The sequence below is a fragment of the Chaetodon trifascialis genome, chromosome 13 (assembly GCF_039877785.1).
Source record: "Chaetodon trifascialis isolate fChaTrf1 chromosome 13, fChaTrf1.hap1, whole genome shotgun sequence".
Lineage (NCBI taxonomy): Eukaryota > Metazoa > Chordata > Actinopteri > Chaetodontiformes > Chaetodontidae > Chaetodon > Chaetodon trifascialis.
In genome coordinates, this window is record NC_092068.1 from 6715529 (window position 1) to 6738105 (window position 22577).

Genomic DNA, 22577 nt, shown 5'->3' on the forward strand with positions numbered 1-22577 from the left:
ACTGTTGTTCTGAAGGAAGAAATGTAGCCCAACGAGGTTTTGAACAAGGTTCAAACAGTTTTTCAGCCATCTGTGGCACTAAATCAGCAGTCTGCAGGGATCCAGCTCTTCCACTGACTGGACTGCACAAACACATACTGCTACGCTCAGCATATTGAGACAAAAAGCTGTGGAAAGCGAGTCTACCCTGGTTGTAGATGATGGATGGTAACAATTATGTGAACATACACGAGGGCTATCTTTATATATGTAAACTAAGGTAAATAGAAACAGAGATGCCAAAATGCCTATAAAAGGTGATATCTTCAGCCCACACCAAGACTCAATGAAAGACTGAATATATATAAAAAAAGCCTTAAGACACTGTGCTTGCATAAGGCTCCTTTCGCTTGTGTGGTATACTTTTCTAATAATATTTTTATGTTATGTCTACTTTTATGTTCCATCTAAATCACTCACAGATTTTGGACTGGAACAGAACAAAAATAGAGAAAATGCAGAGGGCACAATTCCCAAAATAAAATATGACTAACCCTTTTTACTATGCTTTCTCAGGAGCTGTAGGGCACCGTGCACTCCTCTGCGAGAATAATTCAGTGTCATCTGACAGGATGTGGTCTTGACCAGTAAGGTCAACAAGGAAGCAGGCAAGATTAGTCAACAGGACACGGTGAAGGAGGATGGAAGCCTATACTGTATATGTCCACGTATACTGTTACACTTGAGTCATGTTTGCAGCAGGGATGATGACCGTTAACTGTGAAAAGGTCGGAAAATGGCTTCAGTTATTTGTTAACCAAGCCAGAATAACCAAGTCCAGTGACGTTACAGTGAGAGTATGACAGGAAGTTTATTAGTAGGATTGCAGGCAGTAACTAGGACTGGTTGCACAAAGACACTGGCTTAGATCAAATAAAAAGTCTTGAGATTTTAATTTGCTATGTATTCTGAACAAAGTAAAACTATTTGAATTTTTAACCACAGAGAATATTTTTGACTGGTTCCGCATGATGGTCTATAGGTTCATTTATGCGCGCGCACGCACGCACGCACGCACGCACGCACGCACGCACGCACGCACGCACGCACGCACGCACACACACACACACACACACACACACAGACTGCTCAACGACCTGCTAACTAGCAGTCTGAGGTAAAAGATGAAGTTTGCGACATGAAGCTGTTGGAGCATTCCGTCCTGAAAGCCAACACAGTCAAATGTAAATTGTGTGATGCTATTCTTCAGTTTAGTGGTAAGAGCACTATCCTGTCCCACATTAAGAACAAGTTGTCGTCACATCAGAGGAAGGCTCAAGGCCAAAGATCACATCATTGCTAGCCGGTCTTTTATTGCCTGAGAGCTGATTTCTTTACTCTTTGTTCTCTTTGGACATTGGCCAGTTGGTGGGTTGAATGATTGACACCCAGATACCACCAATCAGTATGGTAGAAGGTGAGAGATTCAAAGGGCTAGAGTGTTGGTTCGTCAGTGGAGCGCTGGACTTGTATTGTACATTGTTTTTTCTTAAAAATAACCAGCTAGGTAAATGTGTGTTTGGCCAACGAAAGCAAAATTGATCAAAACTGACATCTCTAGTTTACAGCCTACAGACGTGCATAGAAAACTCAGTTAGACAGGCACTGTGGCTTTGTGCTGACACAAAGGAAAAAGATTACTGCAGGATTCCCCCTGGAAATAGAGGGGAGATAATGCATTTGCACAATTCATGATGTAAAGAAAAGACACTTGACTTTTACTTATATTCCTTTTAGTGTTTGAGTTCCAGTCTGAGGAGTAAATCACTGCATCCATAAATCACCAATAGTAATGCTGTGAGCTGGAGAAGCAGAACACAATGAGCAAAGTCTCTCGAATACTAGAAGTTACAGACACAACCTTGAGAATCTTCGTTTTTTTCAACGCAGGAGAAATTCGAGGCTTTATTTGATGAAACAAATGTAATGATGTAATGGGCTGACACTGGTGCTGTGGGTGTATTTGCAAAGTACTGTAAGTATTATTGATGAAACCAAAAAACAGAGAATGGATGTCTGATCCTGCGATGGGAGAGCAGCAGGCAGTCTTTTTTACCAAAACGTTAAGATAAACTCACTGGATGCTTCCTACACAGCACCAAACTGCAGACAAAGTTAGTAACTGGTTAACGTTGTGAAAAAACGCAAAAGTAGAGTGAATACTTGACGTGCATTTGTCACCGAGACTGGCTTCTACATATTTTACAAATGCTGAGTATTGCTCTTCATGTCATGTTAAAGTCTAAAACAGTTTTAAAGCAAAAACAGGACAAAGACAGGAAAGACTACGGAAAGATTGGCCTAGAACTGAGGAAATGAAAAAATCAGTGTGTACCTATGGATGATGTGCTGGCTCTGCAGGTAGTCAAGCGCCAGTGTCATCTCACAGAGGTAGAGTTTGACAGCGTCCTCGCTAAACTGGACACTCTGCTGCAGGTGGTAGCGCAGGTCTCCTCCCAGCAGGAGGTCCACCACCATGAACATGTCCTCCTCATCCTGGAATGAATACCTGGGACCAGGGGGAGGACACAGCGCTCACTCACTGTCCAGTGTGGAAAGTAGAAACAAAGACTGAGTACACAGACAAAACACATACAGTATAGGGCTTTGCATTTTCTTGCAAACATCCACAGACACACATGCATGTTTACAGTGCAAACGCAGGAAACATATACTTTTCAAGCATCTGCCTCAGTCTTGTACCTCATCAACTACCTTTGAATCAGCAACATTTATACCCACTGCATATTTATGCATGTCAACGTGTGTTTGAGGCAGGCTCTGAACATGCAAACAGCACAGCAGTCCATTAACAGGCTTACTAATCATGCACATCAAATTAAAACATGGCCTCTCTGTGATCTGTGTGGGGATTTGTAACACTCCACTCCACAATTTCTGCCCCAGACACTGAACAAAACATTAAGCCACACAGATGAACAAACTGCTTTTGAACAACGGAATTTAATTTCTCATCTAAAAAAGGCAGAACAATATCTTAATAAGCCCCCGATGCCAATTTGCAGCAGAGGCGGGAAAACAAACTGAGCCTTAGTGATTTCTTCTATCAAACTTGGTTTAATGTGACTGCTACTGAGCCAATTCTTCAATTTCCCATTGAAGTTGTGATATTGTGGTGGTATTACTTCTTTTTATAGCTGCAGGTTCCCTCTGTATCTTCAGGCTTGGCCTCGTACGCCCAGGGGGACATTCTGATTGGACCTATTCAGGTGCAATTTCCTGCCTCTCTATAAGTGAGAAATGGGGCCTGCATTAGCCGCAGAGCGAAAATCATTCCATCTCAGCCACAGATTGGTGATTCTGCCACAGAAGAAAAACAACCCATTTGCAATATTGCTGGTTCCTTCTGTTCTCCTCACACAGAGCATAGATTAATTGATGAAATGGTCTCAACATTCATGTGATAGGATAGAAAATGAACGGGAAGGACACCCTCCTGGCTCAGTAATCACAAAAACAACACATATAGCATTGTCCCCTGATGAAATAGATTATGAGCCTAAAAAAAACTTTAAATACTGCAATATCAAACAATGACAAGCTTGCACGCAGGTTTATCTTTGTTTGACCACCAAAAAGGTTTTTTGGACAAGACTGCCATTTCCTCTTTCTCATTAGACACCCTGCAACCACTGTGTCAGGACAGTCGTGTAGAACGCACCTGACACGAAATGACAGTAGAGCCACCTACATCAGACACTTTAAACCAACCTGCCCTGACCCTTCAAAGATCAGCCTCGCTATTAAAACACAGAGCAGCCTCAGCAGATGGCCAGCCCCGGGATGTTGTTTGCCGTTGGCAGGGATTCCTCACTGTCACCTTTTTATCACCTCATTGTCACAGTCTGATTCCCAGTATCCAGTTGACAGATGAGCTTCCTCTGAGGCGGCACTCGCTATCTCAGTGTTCCACAAAACAGTCTTCCCAATCCACCGCCAAAATATCTGGGCTCCTAAGAGAGAGACCGCAGTGGCTTGGTCTGGTTGTCACTTCCTTCCCGGCTTTCACTGAGGTGACAAGGAGATGTCAGATATGGGCCGACAACTGGAGCATATGAAAGCTCTGGCGCTGACAAGCCATGTCACCTTTAAGACTCTAGCCAAGGATGGGACAGAGACGAAACACAAACAATTTTAGTCCCCATTTTTGGGAACACTTCACTTCAAATGAATACAATGTGAAGTCCACATTTGGCAGTCCTCAAAATCGAATAAAGGACTCTTCTGCTGTCTGGGAGTGGAAAAGAATATCGGTTAAACGATAAACGAAAGTTACAACTACAGTATTTATTGATATTAATTTATTTTAAAAGATTATTTAAAGACATCCATCAATCCCTCCATCTGATGTATGGCACTTATTTAGGTTTTGGTCACAGTGGTAGTAGGTCAAAGGGGTCACAATGCTTCAGCCGAAGCGCTTGACAGATCGCCATCTCACAACTGTTGGGACTTTCCAAAGGTGAACATCCAACAAAGGTCACCGCAATGATTTTGTTCGCATTTGTCCGAGACAATAACAACAAATGTATACAACATCTGGATTTCCAGCCATCATTTAAGTCCGCCTCAGTCCTGGGTAAAGGTGTCACTTGCCCAGATGTGTGGAAGTGAAAGCATTCAGAGGGTCTGAAGAACTCTCTATCTCCCTTTTCTCCTCCTTCACGTAACTTCCTCCATCACATTTAACGTACACAACCAAGTACAACACCTTGAAATGCCTGAAGGGAGACAGTGTGTGCCCTTATCCCCCTTTGTAGAGGTCATTGCATCTTATCAGTCTCTATGACAGCAAGGTTTTCACCGTATCATTCAGAACAGGTATTAACCCTTTCACCTTTTCATTATGTCGTACAAACTCGTTAGTTTCAAGGATACTCCGTTTCCCTTTCCCTACCTACTTCCAGTATGTTCCTGCAGGATGCCAAAGAGCTTATAGGCCAGATAAAATATACATTCTATCCAGCATGCTCAGGGTTTACCCTTGGGTCTTCTCCCAGGTCGACATGCCCGGAATACCGTTACAAGGATATGTCAAGGAAGACTCTTAATCACATACCAGAACCACCTCAACTCCTCTTAAATATGCAGGAACAATTCCACTCAGAGCTCGTTCCAGATGTCTCTCATCTTGTCCCTCAGGATAGGGATAAATCATTTCAGACATGCCACTCAAGGATTTGTCTATTTTAAAGTTCCCATGTGGTCAAAATCGATGTTGCAGATGTCATCATCTATACTCCGGTATCCGGCCCAACAATGAGAAAACAGTCGTTTTCAGGTTTATTCTTAAGTACAGTTTGTCATTTCCTGTAAAATGAGAAGGCTGATGACTCATCCGGCACTTGGAGGAATAAAGAAATTTTCCGTCCAATAAACATTTTCTCAAATTTTTACGACCCTTCCACAGATGGTTGGAGAAGGATGCGGCTAGAGTGGAGTGTTTCTGTGGGGGCTTCATTGATCACTTTAAAGTAACACACAACTTCCTAATGCACAAAAACTCAACTGTATAACTTTACCCACTGATCAGATCGGAACTGCATCATATTATATGGACATAATATTTTCTAGTTTTCCCTCTGATGTCCTGCAGCTGTTCTGCTTCTATTCTCTGTGATTGTGGAGTTTCTTGATGGACAGATAAGCTTTACTTGTTTCTAAAGGAACTGCTAACTGCTGCTAACTGTGCCAGGCTCCCTGACCCTAACCCCTAATGCTAACCCTAGCTTTACTTGACCTAGTTAGCTCAGCTAGTCCTGCAGCTAATGTTTGTGGTCCTATCAGCTGACTCCAGGGTGCAGGACCCAAACCCTGAATGAAAACCACCTTGGTGCTTCTTTCCCTGTCGTCAAACTGGCCTCCATGAAAAGAGAGCCGAAATGTGACACATTTTGATCTACATTCAAGGTGATGATTTTGTCAGCATTTTGCACAGACAATACAAACAATTATAAAGAACAGACATTTACATCTCCAGCAATCCTATTAGTCAACATCAACCATGGAAAAATAAATGATCCATTGTTCTGTTAACATGTTTGTTGGATGCACAAGTTCTTCATCTCCTGAAAAGTATATGAATGTAGAACTTCTGAGGAGATATTGATGCATCTTGAGTTGCAGCCTTGAGTTGAGGAAACTTAAATATGAATTTAAGGGTGTGCTGATGCTGTAGCTATGATATTGATTGGTATCCATGGATGAAAACACCTATTATTACCTACCTATAACCTGAAACCTGCATTCATTAATTTGTTGGACACTTAGGAGCAGTGCAAAAAGCTGTAAATGATAAAGTTGATATGGCTACTCCCTCATTTTATGTGCCCTCTGCTGTTCTTCATGTTTGAAAATGAGCACAATTTATTGAGTGGCGCTTTTACAATGAACATGGAGGAGTTGCAGGTCAAATTATTGAGTGTGAGTGAATGCCTGGCAGTATTTTGGGGTCTGGGGAGAGCTGTTACTGTCCAAAACTAGGAGGAGGCCATGTGGAAAGGCCACGACAGGAGTAGGCTGCAACAGTCACAGCAACTAAGAGAGGAAGGTTAGCCGGCTGGAAGGAGTACAAGGAACAGGCTGAAATAATCAGGCCACAATGACAAATGAGTCCAGGGAGGCAGGGAGGGAAATAGAGGGACAGTGGAAGAGGAGAGTTTTGAGGAAAAAGCTAGAGAGACACAAGAGCTTGTGATTCTGTTGGCTCAAGTTGGGCTGCAAAGTTTCAATGGCCTACATAAAGTTGATGATAGAGATGTGCTGGCTGAACCGGCTGCATGACTCAATCACAAGACACTGGCATGCTCCTCTGAGGATTCCTGCAACAATGGCACGAGTGGACGCTGTCTCTCCTCCCAGCTGCCTTCAACCAGTCGCCTGAAGACACAGCACCTCCACTGGCCTGCTTTCACAAGGTGCACTTTCCATGTCCTACAAAAAGTTCTTCTTTAAAAGTAGTGTGTGGGGCAGTTTCAGTAAAAGTATTAGGTCCTTCAAGGCTGCAATTCCAGGACAAAATTATCTGTGGATTCACAATGCTGTATTAGAGAAACAGACTCCTGTGCTTTTGGAAATGATCCCACGTTTTGATTTTTATGGGGATGATTTAAGGCTAAGCCCCCTCACAGGGCTTGTTATAACTGCTGACTGGGGGCGTAGAGGCTAATTTGTTCCACAGTCTCCCAAGACCTTGTTCCATCTAGGCCTTCAATCAATATTCCTAATGGAGGCTGAACATCCATCCTCTTACTCCTCACTTTCTGACTCTGTTGAAGGCACGGACAGTAAGAGGAAAGCACCACATACTGCTCTTCCAGATGACTCACCCCTGTTTTGGTTTTGAAACCCTTAAAATCCTTAAGACGATCCCAAGGGACTACGTTTAAAACTCTAACTTTTTGACAACACTGCAACGACCCTAGCTACCCTCACTGCTCTGGACTGTCTGCAACAGCGCTGTGGCAGCGTCCATTTGGTCATGATTCACTGCTGCATCTCTGGGCCCTCAGGGACAACGGGTGATGCTGTTTGGGAATGATCTGTTGTGATGTAACGCTTAAGGCTAAACCTTGCTTTTATAATGAAGTACCAGACTCTGTAGACCAGGGGATCAAATTCATGGCTACACTCTAATGCTGGCTCTTCTCTGATTCCAGGTGCTGTGAGGTGACCCCTGCACTTTGGGGTTTCAAACATATGCAAGGGAAAGATGAAGAAAGCGTCTTCTCATGTGTCACAAAGCCTTACAAGGATTTGTGTGGATTTGGTGTGTGCAGTAGATGATAGTTAATTTTTCCTCCTCCAAGGTAATCCATTCAGTGTACCCTCGACTCCTACACATCATATCTACGCAGCGAGGGAATGGTCGCAGCAATTACTGTGGGCTGCAAACTTGACATCCGCCCAGCTTAAAGCAGCCTTTACTGAGCTGATGGGATTCAGTGTGGGCTTTCACAAGGCTGCTACCTAATGAATTTCCTCCGAAGCTACGGACGGAGCTGTTTAAAAGCACGGAATTCAGGGTGTCTCGATGAAAGCAAAACCCCCGCTTCAAGACAGAAAGTTTGTCGGTGTGTGTAGGTAAGACCTGAAGAAAAACCATACAAATCCTCTTAGTCTGCACATCTCTTCTTTGACAAAACAAATCAATACCAAATACTTTCTTAGTGCTGTTTTGTGCCCTGCTCCTCTCTACTTGATCCCCCCTCACTGTGACTGTAGGAATCATTACTTCCTCTGACAGCTGTTTGGTGTGTTTCCCGCATTCTCTCTGACTCTGGCTGTCTCTCTGGCTGCCTCCTAGCACTGTATCAATAAAAACACTCCTGTGAAGCTTTATCAAAGCTGGCGTTTCCTGTGACTTGCATCTTTTTTTTTTCCTTTGTTTGTTTGTTTGTTTTTGAGAATAGGCAGTTCCCAAAAAACCCAGCTGGTCTATTGCACATCCATTTATAATGCAGTGAAGTGACGAAATGCTGAGCGCCAGAAATCGGAAAGCTCTGTTTGACAAGCCTATGGATACTGGCAACTGTCTGATCTACAGGGAATTGGTTAAACAGCATACCCACGCAGGGAACCAATTAGGGTTCCTAGTTATACAGTAAGGGAGACGATGGGAAGATGAAGCAGCGCTCTCATCAGTCCTATCTCATTACTTGCCCGGCTGAGATGCTGTCTCAAGCAGCAGCTAAATGAAGCAGACAGTTTATGAGATGCATACAGGTGCAACACATAACAATGCTGTCATGCACAGACACTCACAAACTGGGGCAGAAATAACTAACTCATACATAGATTCAAGCTAGAAATTGATTTCCTTTATGTCTCACTGTGTTCTCCTCTCCCCAGCTGGGAGAGAAAATGCTACGCTTTCCTTGAATTATATATTTTTGTGTGCTGCGAAAGCTCAACATAGGAAGACAAAGGTGACTTGTTTTTTCAGCCACTCTGATTGTTGGTTTGCATGATCAGGTTACCAATTCTGGAGCAGTTACTCCAGACACATATTTTGTCATTTGCATGTGACCGGTCTGGTAATATTAACATTACAAAACATTAACACAGCTGTCCAAGTTCAGGGTCTTTGCATGCAACACCCACAGACTTGTATTGTAACAGCTGCATCCAGACATTATCACACAGCTGTTTTTACATGGAATCTCTCTCCTGTCACACAGTCTGACGGCACTGGCGACAGCCTGTTGAGGATGCGCCTTTGTTTTCTGCAACCTGTCACTATGATATGATTTGTTATGTAGATTTGACAGCTTCCCTATGCTTTTCAAGAGGGCCAGTCAAATTCAAGTCGGCAAGCTCTGAGCAAGATGAGGGAAGGCGACGCGTCTGTTTAGAGAAGCCGTCTTAAGGCCCTTCACTTCTACAGCAATATCTGTCACCAAAAAAACATAAACCATTAGGGTACACTGAGCATTTACATCAAAACGCTTTATCAGGCTTTAATGCTGATTATATTTTCTTGTGGAGACACTGAACATAGGCATCTTTGCTTCTTTAAAGGGTCAATTCATGCCAAATACAAAAAGCTCAACCTGCCAGCAAGTATAACGGGGTCCACGAACCCTGCATAATTCGGAGCTGAAGGCTTGTCGAAGCCAAGAATGCTGAAAAAGGCAGCAATGCTTTTGCAGTTTTAAGACACATTTGTTTGACAGCCTGGACAGGCTCCAACACCTATCTGCAGAAAGAAATGCACCTACCTCAAAGGATATCAAGCCCTGCAGATAGCTTTGGTTTTAGCTGACCAGGTTTTGAGATCTCAGAGATCTCTGTCACCATCGAATACAATCGAATTGAATCGAATGCGTTACTTGTGGTGGTCAACGCATTGAAAGAATTCACTTCAAAATTCAACAGCAAACAACGTCCCTGTCACTTTAAATAATTCTCAGTCTTCACCATGAACAGTTGTTGCTGGAACCACTTTCTACTAAAGAAATTGTTCTTACAAACCACAGACAGTGTGTCCTGTGGATTATCCAGAGTAGCTGCTGTTGAATTTTTTCCAGTGCAATTTCTCAATGCTGTGACAAAATTCAGTCTATTGTCTTGGAGTGCAGACGGAAATCTCAAATCCATGGCAAATAAAACAACAACCCTCTGCAAGCTCGGATATCACGAAAGGTATGTCAGATGTCTTTGTGTAATTAGCGTGAAATTCTCAACAATTCGAATTACAGCTGTCAAAGATAATTAATTAATTGCAATTAATAGAGAATGTGGCTTATCCAGACTAAGACTATCTGCTGAGTGTGCGAGCATTGTAACTTTGGTATGAGGGGAGCTGGCTGAGATATTTTTCTCTATATGCTCTCAGTGAGATGGACGGGCCCTTTCTCTGGCATCGCTGTGGAGTCGACTAAGAAAGCAGAGAGAGGAGGTGTGAAGTGTGAAACTTCTCATTCCCACGTAGCCTCAGTAATACACTTTAGCATTATTGTCACTAATGGGCATTTGAAAAAGTGCTGGATACAGAGTATGAGAGAGAGAGCAGAGCAGCACAGCACATGGAAAACTAGAACACAGAAGGCTTTGGCAGCCATACACTCCTGCAGGGAGTTATACTATAAAAAATACACAGGCCTACTACTGTATGCTCATTAAAATGCCCTCAGTCTGTTCTAGTAGAGTGGCTTCTCTAGCAGGCAAAAATATCCTGTAGATTAAACTTAAATCATTCACAAGTAGGTGAGGGAATGAGCCCAGGACACGACTTCGCCTTGGTTCATCTGCTCACTATCTACACATAATCAATTCTTCATGGAATGCGTGAATAACAAAATCTTCTGCCGGCGATTGCTCAGAAGATAGGCACGTGCAATATCATTCCTCCAATTACAGAGGAGTAAAGTGCTTTGTGTAATATGCCGTGAATGCCGTGCCAGGTCCCCAATTACATTTAGAAATGTGTCCCGCTCGGAGATGAGCGTTGAATAATGAAAGCAGCCTCCATTCACCCACATATCAGACTCAAGGGAAGAGTAAGGTCATTTCAAACCACAGTAATTATCAAATGTGTGCTTGATGGGCTCAGAGTCAAAATTAATATCCCAAAATATCTCTCCTGTGTTAATTGTTTCTTCACTTAATACTGTCTTGTGACTGAGGAAAATGTGTCTCGAGTCTTAATGAAACTAACAAAACTTTGCTTTTCATTAAATGCATAAAATGTAGAGCGTAAAGAGCATGCAACACTAGGAACAGAACATTCACAAAGAGTACATCTATTTTAGGGCTACAACAGATTTCAGAGTGAGCGTGCACTTATCTACGCAGCATCTCTTCGGTAAATATACAAAATGCACAAACAAAGACAAAGCAGGCGACCAACACAGGCAGCGCAGACGACATTGATAGTGTAAAAACAGGATAGTCACCAGAGATTTACTAAAAAAACATGTTCAATTTCCTGTAGGATCTCAAGCTCTCTAAAGACGTTTCGGACCTCATCTCTCTCTATGCACTGCTGTTTGTTCATGTACTTCATGGCGTACATCTTCTCGGTGTCCCTCTTTTGCACAATGCATACCTGCAGCAAGCAAAGAGAGGAGAGAGAGAGAGAGAGAAAGAAATGGGGAAAGCAGAAAGGCAAAAGTAAACATGTTAGTACCAGATCAACATATATTTACACAGTTTGCATACAAAAATAACAAACATGCATAATGGAACACACTGATGTATAATTGCAAAATCGTATTGGCAGAGAAAATACAGTTACATCACTGTGAAGCTGTCCAAGCCAAGTTTCAGCCTCACGAATGTGGCCACGCTGCTATGCAAATCAAATATGTTTTCAAAATAGCCCACAGCCGCTTTCAGCTGTTGATTAATGCGATCGTTCAGATGGATACCCTGCACCGAGGCGTAAAACGCTGACACGCTGAGCAACTCTAATGAACTTCATTTTCAAACACAGGAAACCGCTTCCAAACAAATCACCTTATTATTTATTTATCGCAACTTTTGCGGTTTTGTCAGGAAGTGGCTGTGAAAGGTCAGAGGCAGGACGGGACTCCGGGGAGGCCAGAGTCATTACAGTAACATTACTGTCCAACCGCAGTCATTCAACAGATCATGTGTCTGCTGCGAATCCTGCCTCACACACAAATAAGGAATCCTGACTCACTCTGCTGTTTTGTTTTGGTTTTTTGTGTGTTACCTTAAGACCAGATACTTATACATTTTTAATCCCTGGAGGATAACATGAAATGGAGACAGTGAAAGGATAGGATCTTAATACAAAACTGTGTGCGTGTGTGTACACTGAAAGAGCTGCTGGCACTAAAAAGGGATTGCTTTGTGTCAAGTGTGGAGAGGTGAAACCAGCCTCTCTCAGCATTCAGTGCATATGGCCTGTGTGTATTGTATTAAAATAGACTATTCTTTAATGTGGCTTTACAGCTGTCTCCAAAGGGTGGTAAGATCTAATTTGCATGACTGTTTAGCGGGGATGCCACCAACGCTCAACACTGTCAGTAAAATGCTTAACTGGGCCAGAGGGAAAACACGCATTTACAGTAGCTTTAAAAGCAAAACGGCTAACAAGACACACAAGAATACTGTTAAGCCTTTTTTTCTTAAACCTGATTTCTTCAGTATCATATAAACAAGAACCCTGGTTCTTACCTGGGGAAAAGGATTAAGAGAAATCTACTTAACTCAGCAGGATTTCTAACAGAGACAGCTGATGTTTGACGTTTTACTGCATGAGCACGGTGAAGACGTGAGTGCAGCAGGAAACATCAATACTCATCCTGGTAATACACTTAAAATATGCCGGCCTTGATCCAATGGTAGAGGCTCGCAGTAGAATCTGATTAGCGACCACCTGCATGTAAACACACTCCCTGATCTTCCTCTTAACTTTATTTCTCCCGCTAACCTGGCTTGTCGTGTGCATGTAAACACGGTGAATGTGAAACCCGGACTGAAGACAGAAGATCCACATCATTATCCTCTGTCAAACTACTTTGGGAACAAGTCCGAAGCAGCTGTTTTGGCCCTAAAATGCGTCCCTCATTGCCCCGGGACTCGCACTTGACCATCCTGTGCAGCACTAAAAGCTAAACAGCCCCCTGCTATTTCTGCTCGAGACAGAAGGCCTTAGCTGGATTGAATTGTCCACCAAGGCACAGGTCCCCTCATTACAGTCTGAATCAGACAGATGGCTGTTTTACACAGCACTCTGGCCCTGATGCACTGCAAAAAACACCCATCTCACACACCCATTCTCTCATTTGTTCAGTTTACAGAAAAGAGAATAAATGCATGATTTAACATTTCTTAGGAATATGGTGATGCCCTCTTAAAATGAGACACTACCTAAGTTGTCTGCTCTATTCAAATAGCAAACAACCATTTGAATAAAGTGGGAAAGCACCTTCATCACTGATAAAGAGAGAATAAATGCATGATTTAACAATTTTCAGAGATATGGTGATTCCCTCTTGAAATGGAGATGTCTGCTATATTCAAATGACCTCTGTGCTACAAACAAATCAGACAGATTAAGAAATCTGAAAGTGCTCTGCCAACATAGATTTTCCATTGCACTGGGGGATTGTTTCACTTGACTGAATGGGGGGGGGGGGGTGATTTTAAAGATTTAATGGCAAAGTAAATGAGGTGTTAAAATAGACGTTTTCCGTGTGTGACAGGAGGAAATCTATTACTGTGTAGAACACCATCTATTTAATCGTGCTCGTGGTTCCCCCTCAAGCACAGAGCTCAAATGAGTGCCAGCTCTGAGTCGGCTCTCTCCCGTTTCCTCCGTCTGGATCTCCTCCAAGCCCAGATTCTGTCACTTTCATTAGTTCATCACAAATGAATTTCATCAAACCTGTTCCTCCTCCTTCATCACGTGTCAGACTATACTGAAGAAGAGGCCATGGAGTTTACGATGATAACTGCAGATTTACCGGTCTAAATTAGCAGGCTGCTAATTAGTAATTTTCAAAACAATGGTTGGATAAACACTTTGACAAAATCCACCTCTCATTTCTTGCCAGCAACAGTCGATTTTACCAGCTGGAATGGTAAATGGACTGCATTTATGTAGCACTCAAAGCCCTTTACGACACGTTCTCTTGCTCTCTCACACTCACACACACACTCACACACACACACACACACACACACACACACACACACACACACACACACACACACACACACACACACACACACAGATGACAGCATCAGGGGTGATTTGGTCTTTGGAATAGCAACAGTCGCTAGAGGATTTTATCAGCTTTGATAATTTGTAGAGAAGACAGGGACAAAAAGAAACAGCAGTGTTCTTATAGTGCAGTTTATGTCGAGCTAGTCCTGGTATTCTGATAAGGAAAAATGTCACAGACTGTTCTTTCCTTCCAACACAAAGGTTTATCTGTTCATTAGCTTATATTTAACATTTGCAGTGTGATTTCACTTTTCACTTCACAAGAAAAAAAGGCTTTTAGGAAGAGGACTAACCAGTGTTAACCTCTTCCTAGAACCCTAATCTTAACCCCATAACTATTATTTATGTAACTTTGCTGTTGGCCTGTAAATCTAATAAGAACAGAGCAAAGCCGCTAATGTTAGCCTAGCCTCTGACAGCATCCAGGACAGGCTTCCACCCTGTGGGTACATGATACTCTGTGGTTGTGCTGGCTGTAAACATGCACCGATCGTCATCTGTTTGAGCGTCCAAAAACAAATTCTGATGCACATTCTGGTGGAGCAGCCAATCACAATGGCCACAACTAACCCACAGAGCGAGAGCAGAGGAAGGCTGGTGAGGCTGTGGTGTTAGCGCTGATCGCACTGTGCGGATCACTACATCTGTGCTGCAGCTATGCTAACGTCAGTCAACGATGGGTCAACATTTAGCAGGTAAGCAACTTCATTTTCACCTTCATTATCTCGATGGGGTGAGAATGTGTGTGTGGGGGTGCAGGTGGGGGTGGGGGCGGCTCACGGATTTCAATCACTGACTGTGGATTTCAGTCATGTCAAACTGACAGGCATGCAATGGTCATTTGTCAAATTTTCTGATTTGGTATATGGGGAACACACACACACACACACACACACACACACACACACACACACACACACACACACACACACACACACACACACACACACACACACACACACACAGAGGACTCCCTCATCCAAACATATCTTAATTTAAAAATGTTGAATAGCCAGTTTAAATTTTAAAACCCTGCTATTGGATTTCAAGCCTCCCTATCAGTTCAGCCATACCCCCATACCTCATTTTCAGACTTTTTTTTAGCCCTCAGCATGATAACTCACCGCTCCAGGCCCGATCCCCTTTTCCATCTCCCTCATTGAGACCCAGTTTCTCTTTGCTCTTAGCCAGGCCAGTCTGTACCATCTGCACTGCGCTAGAAGGTAGACTAAATAAACTCCTTCAAACCCTGCAAACAAGGCTCCACGAGGTCATTCACACACACTCATGCTTCTTTCACTGTTAAGACTAATACGTGTCTTTCCCACGTGCACCTTAACCTATTTATGTTCAAGCAATTTTCCATGTCTGCATCATCTGGGAACAAGGAACAGTGAATTTTCAGAGACATTTCACTGGCTCAGGATCTGTTTTGCTAATCTTCTTCATGGCTCTGTTGGGAGCAAAAGCAGTAAAAGAGCCAAACGACATACAACCAGCGGACCAATCACAGGAGACTTCATGTAACATCCAGATACCCTGTGCAAGTGAGAAATCATCATGATGTGTGGGAACTAACTTGAGGGGAAATTTTCTACATGAGGCCCATGAGTGACAGAAGAAAAGCAGAACCCAATGTGAAAAGCTGGAAATGATGGCTGCACTCGTATTACAGCACTCAGTGGACATTACATTTCTTTTCTATTATTGGTACAGAACACAATTTTCTAAGAGATGTGATCTGTTAACTTGAAAGCACTGCTGAGGAGAGTGTTTTCAAAAAAGGTCCCTTGACTACGTGAGCGTAATGCAACTTAAAAATGTGGGAAGCCAAATGTTCACAGTGGTGGATTATTTAAAGACAGCATCCAGTCACAGCACACTGAGACGACTGGCAGAAGATAAATCTGACGCTCTCATTTAGAAAACGTTAATAATAATGTAAAGCGTATGCATGTATGCATGTTCTCAGTTAGTGGCAGTATTCATTAGCCATCATCCTTCAGCTTTCTCCCATCAAAACCTTTGAATTTTTTATGTGGTTTCATTCAAATTCAGGACGTGCACTGTACGGTGGCTCCTGAGGCTCAAGCTGCTGGCACCTTCGTCCTTTGTTGGCAGATGCGCCCCTCTGGACTGATAAACAGCAATCATTACAACTCTTATTGCCATGATTTGTATAATTACAGTTGTGAGAAAGCCTGCCATTCAACAAGTCGCCATCTTTACTGTCAGTATTCATTTGTCTCAAAGATTATGCTGAGACAGAAATCTACACCGGCATTTATTTTTCGACTTTGAGGTCTTCCTGCCCATGCTATGACACCACATGTAACTGATTTCAGCATGTAACATTAGATATGGAGCTCTAAGCGTGTTGCTTAGCACTGTAATAGACTAACAGTTGACTGTGGTTTACCCAAGATGAACATACCCAGTGCTGTACATTGATTCATTAAACACAAGAGAGGCAGAGAGAAAAAGGACTGATTTTAAGACAGCAGCAGGCCAACAGGTGAAGTGAAATATTATTTTGTTGAATTACTGCTGCTTCCCCACAAATGTCTGTGCATGTCCCTTAGTCCAGGTTCAGCTCAGTACGCTGAGGTTAACTGTTTACTGTCAGACTTCAAGTTCATTTAGAACGCATTCATGTTTTCCTGATTCTATAATCTTCTGCGTTGACCATATTCTCAGTGCGATTATTATTTTTTTTAGACTTTCCTTAAATTGGACTAATGTTCGTGTCAGCTGTGTAGAATGGAAAAGGTCAAATCTCTGAACCAATCACATCTCACTGTCACTCATCTCACAACTGCCCCATCTTATCTGGAATCCTCAGGAGCCGGTCAGCTGGGTGAAATGATGACTTTTAAAAAGGATTTATTCATATATTCATTGAGCACATTAGCAATTCAATGCATTAGACCAGTTTGGCAAGGAGCAGAAAAAAGTAACAATTTTCAGTCGAGAGGTGAGTGGCAGAATGTTTTGCAGGCTATTTGCATATGAATGGAGACATTTTCACCTCGACTGGAATCAGCTGAGATGGAAGATTTCGGCTATTGCTGTGACGTGCCGGCTTACAACTGAAGCGCCGACAGAGTGACGGCTTCTGAGACCAATCTCTCCAAGCAGTAATGGATACTGAAGTATCCCTAATTAGTTTTCTCCAAAATGCTAATGGTCAGCATGAGCCAACCTCCTATTACACTGCTGGCGAGGTTTTCACTGTTAATTCTAATTTAGGAACACCTGCTATTCAGATCGCCTTTGACTATTGTCAGAGATAAAGGTCATTTTGTTTTTGAACACGCAGGGTGGAAGCTAGGGGCATGTTAGCGATTGGTGCCAAATTTCTCCGCTGGCTGGCTGGCTGTGCATCTGGGGAAGCTGCTGGTGAATAAATCACCTGATCAGAGTCTGGATTTTCAAGCCCCAAGCAACGTGTGTTGCTGTCCCCTAGATAACATGAATTTTATGAAAACCTCAAAGTTTACGGGTCCTGTCTTCCACCCAATGCCCAGCACCCACGCTGTGTAAGTAACAAATGTACGTGGACTCATCCGTGCACCCATTAGCATGTGGTCTGCCCTAAGTCAACGGCGCAGTACTTTCCTGCTATTCAAAGAGCACATTATTCAGATAGTAAGATCCTCCCACATCTGCTTCACCTCAGGGAGCTTTGGTGGATTCCTGCCTCCCATAGAAGGTCTGCTCACTTCACGCACCAGCAGATCAGTTTCTTCAGAAAGCTGTTCACATCTCCAGTTTGTTGAATCCACCACTGCAACAGGAATGCACCAGGACAAGGCACACCTGGCTTTGAAAGGGAACGGGAGATAACTGATTGGCCTGATTCATGTCCCAAAGCACACCTATGATAATTAAGAGACCGAGTACAACCTCTTTGCACATTGTACATTAATTTGCACTCAGATTATGTGCTGTTTAAGGAGCAAAAATGGCTTTGGACTCACCCTAAATGCACTTGCACCATGCACTTAAGACCGTGTGCTGTACATCATTTAAATGGGACAGTAAATATTAATGACTAAACAAGCAGCAATCAAAACACCTTAGTAATAAGATGGTTGACAAAATACATTTTTCAGGCTTTTATGAGACAAGACAGGTGATATTCTATGCGCTTCCATCCAGGACTATCATTTGGTCAATCTGGCATTAGTTCATAAAGAACCACAGAGATAAACTTGATGAATTAATTTTAAAGGCAGGTGATGTTAAACCATTGCAGAAGAAGATGATTTCATTAGGAGTCATCAGTCAAAAGAGGGAAAACCATGTGGAAAATGCAATGGAAATATGGGATTTTGAGGAACAGTCTCCTCATTGGTCCACACAGAGCTGAAGCTGCAGTGGATGTTTAAGTCACACACACTTCATGCATGTCATGATTTATTCGCCGCGTCTCTTTCTGCTGCACTTTTCAGTGGCACCTTGAGGTTTTTTTCTGAATTTTCTGTGTTTTTCATATGCAAATGTAAGATGGGCATTGTAGTTTTTAGCAAACGGTGCTCACACACAGTAAATAGTGTATTTGTTGGGAACTATTCTCAGCTGCTGTGTTGTACCAGTGAGAATTAACAGCAAATGCGGAAGTGACTCAAAACACACGACTGTGCCTGTGCTCATGGTAATAAAGGAACGTGTCACCAGTGCAATAGCGTGGCTCACTGATGTTTTTAATAGTTCTTAGGCAACAATGGAGCTCTATGGCACAGAGGCTTTAGATACACACACACTACCTGTTAGCAGAACAACTCATTGTTGACTTCTTGGTCTTTTCATGGGATTTGCTGCTGAACAGGAAAACATACAATATAACCAAACTTATCCTTTACTGAGCTGCTTTCACTTGTATTCACTCATTCACTAAGACCATTTGAATGCAAATGGAGCCTTGTTTGACGAGCAATGAATGTACACCAGTGTTTTAGCAGCTGTACGCACAGTGTGAGTGGAACTCGCTGTTATGGTGCAGGTGACAATGAATTCAGCAGTGCAGCCGTCAGACTGCCGTCAGGGAACTTGAACGGTGTCGTGGTTAATGATCAAGTACAATTGGAGGAAAAAAAGGGGCCATTCATACAGGCTGCGTCCAGGGTTTATACTTGGCTCCAGTTTCCACATCTCCGGGCAGTGTGGGAAGGACGACAGCTCTGGCCCTGGGTGAGATGCTGTCACAATGTTGGCTGTAATCTCTGACCACCAGCTGCACATAGCACCTGTTTATCTCTCTTTTTTTCTTCTTTACAGAGTAAACGTAAAGGCTGGACCTATCTATTCCTGCGTGGACAGTGTTAGTAGTGCAGTCATTTGATGTGGAGGAATCCACAGGAAAGATGATAGCACCTGTCAATCGCTTCCTCAAAGACAGGCGCCAAAAGAAACCTCCCTTTGCATCATATCCTTTGCATCCGATGCTCGCTTATAACAGGTTTGAGCTCTGAAGCATGAAACTAACTTTGTTTTTGTGCAGCACATCATTATTTAATCAGTGCTAAGAAAGGAGAACGGCACTAATAACGAGGAGCTGTTTCCTGGAGTTAATCTCCATAGGGTCAGCCAGGGGCGCCTGGCAGGCAGAGAAACACGTTCCTGCGATTGAACAGCACATTAAAACATCCACTATTCTAAATAAAGCCACCAGTTATTCATCCATATGTTCTGAAAACTTGTGAGGATCCCTAATGAGGCAATAGGAGCAGCAGTTCCAGAATAACAACGGTGGGTCTTCCATGGCTTGCGATGGGAGCCACTACTTGTAAACTCTGGTTTGAAAGCAACACTAATCCATTAATAATTCAGCATTTCATATTCAACAGACCATCACAGACTGCGCAGTAAACCAGATTACATGCAGTCCAGCGAAAGGGCAAAGATCATTCATAGATGCTGTAATTGACATTGATGCAAAAAAGGCGCAACACAGGAGCTACATTAATCAAATGTAATGTGTATAAATCCATGATGCAATATCTCAAACAACAAAAGCTTTTTAAATTCTTTCTTGTGAGCCAGAAGTCTTCTTCATTTGCTGGAAAAATTCCACTGCGACTCAATGTGACCTGTCTGCTGGTATGAGCCATCTACTGCAGATCATTATTACTGTATATATTCCACCGAGAGGCTCTGTCCAGCTCTGACTTCAACCTCTTTACCCAGCTGCTGCATGGGTGGATGGTGTTAATTTGGGAGGGCATTGGAGGATTCACAATAAAATATATATATATTTATATTATTCATCCTCGTGGCTAAAAAGAATCCTATGTAGTTGATGTAACATAAATTGTTTCTGACAGTGACCAGTAGCCTATGACAGAAGCATACCAATTTAAAAAAAAACAAAAACAGGCCATCAGGTCATGCAGGTAATTTTTTATTTTAGTTTAATTAAACCCAAGAGGTACCTCCCTTCAATTACATTAAAACTTCATCTGAGTGGGAAGCGCCAATAGTCCTGACACAAAGAAAGTTCTGTGGTATTTAAAAGCCATGTTCAAGATGAGCAGCTCCTTTTATTAACGGAGGAATACCAAACATTTGAGAATTATGCCGCCAGACGTCTGAAAGAGGAGGCGAATATACCAGAGCAGAGTAGGACTGACAGGCCTGTGGGCAAAAGCCTCAAACTGTGCTTAAAATAGGAAGCCAGGAAGATGAGTACTATCCTTTAATAATGTGTTCCATTCATCACTGAGGAGACGTTACATTTTACCCATCACAACAATTCAACTCATGGCTTTTACAATATCTATTCTGTTTTTGTCCTTTATCTCCGTTAGGCAGGAGATCTCGTGAGAAGGTCAGGGTGTAGTGTTCTGTTGGAGGGCGCTGACATGACACTGAATAGAAGGTGGATGTATGACATGGCAGTGGTTGTAAAGTGAGGCAGCAGCAGCCTCTGAGGACCATGGTGATTTTAGAGGTGTTACAAGATGATTCATGGTATCTATAAACAGAGCTGAGCGGCCAATACATTAGTGTTGGATGGGGCTTGGTTGTTGTATTATCATGACTGAACTACCCTATAATGCAGATATATCCTAAAATATAGCTGCATTATAGCGATGTCATCTCATGGATCAACACAATATTGGATCCACTTGTTTTTTGAAATGACTGGTTTTCATCATTTGTTCCACAGACTGTCTCTCTTAAATGAATAAATGACCTTGTTTTGGAAGAAGATTCTTATAAGGATAAAACTGAAGCGAAAATCTGGAGGTGAAAGTTGTCATTAACATCAAGAGCACCACGTCTGAACGGGGCTGATGTCACATCAGCGTTTTTCACGCAAGGCATGTCAGGAAAAGCACAGGTGTAAATAATGAAATGAATCACGGCTGAGTGCCATTTAGCTGCCACAGTTTACATAATACAAAGTGAAGTGATACATATATAGCGGCAGCAGCATGAGTGCAAACAAAGCCAATGAACAGGCACAAACAAAGCGGAACACATGCAGATGTGCATTTCGCCCAAACGGAGGGGAAGTGAAGGTGTGTCTGCTTTGACAGGCTGCTGTCTAAATGGACAATTAAAGCAGCACGGCATACATGGCGCCATATTTTGGGAAAGAATGTGTGTGTGAGTGAATCATTTGGGCTTGAGAATACTCTAGTCTCACTGTGATGTTTCAGGATAAAATATTAAGAGCACTCCAGTCATTTAGTGTTGCACTTCCATAAAGTTGGATGACTTGCATGAGACAGATGGTCAAAATCTGTGCAGCACTGGAAGTCCTCATATGCGTCATGCTCCGAACACATTGCATCTTACACCTTAGACCTATCAGACCTCCCCTTTCCGATTAACACCCACATCTTTCAAACTCTCTGCCCTCAGCTGACAACACAGAGCGATGTCACATGGCTAATATTCTGACTTGAGTTCTCTCTGTGACTAGTAAATCAACTCTGATATAGACGGATGATAATTTGTTCAGATGGTCCCTGTCCTAAAGTCATAGATTATGTACAGTATTTACGGCACCACAGCATCATAAGTCACACTTAGACAGTGATTGTGAGATAAAAAAGGTTGACACAAGGTCTCAGGACAGACTCTCTTACCATGCAGCCACTTTCATGGAGTATCAGGCAGTATTTTGATATCATATCTCTGACAATCATCCTCCTCTAAGGTATCAGAGCACGCTGCCCTGTAGCCACTCTCTCTGTCCTTGTGCTCTCAGCCTCTGGCCAGGTGAATTTCAACAAATAATAATAAAAGCATGAATTCCCTGTGCTGCTCGCGTGTTAAGAAACACGTCTGCGCCCCAGACCTCTTC

At 42.8% G+C, this 22577-nt stretch overlaps 1 protein-coding gene across 1 annotated transcript in view; it reads right to left on the reverse strand.

Annotated features, from left to right (window-relative positions):
- Window positions 1-22577, reverse strand: part of LOC139341524 (serine/threonine-protein kinase 32C) — a 73058-nt gene that overhangs the window by 18055 nt on the left and 32426 nt on the right. The window contains exons 3-4 of the mRNA XM_070978079.1: window positions 11457-11608; window positions 2375-2548 (exon numbers count right to left, since the gene is read on the reverse strand). Of these exons, the coding sequence (XP_070834180.1) occupies window positions 2375-2548; window positions 11457-11608 (326 nt within the window). The remainder of the gene's footprint in view (window positions 1-2374; window positions 2549-11456; window positions 11609-22577) is intronic.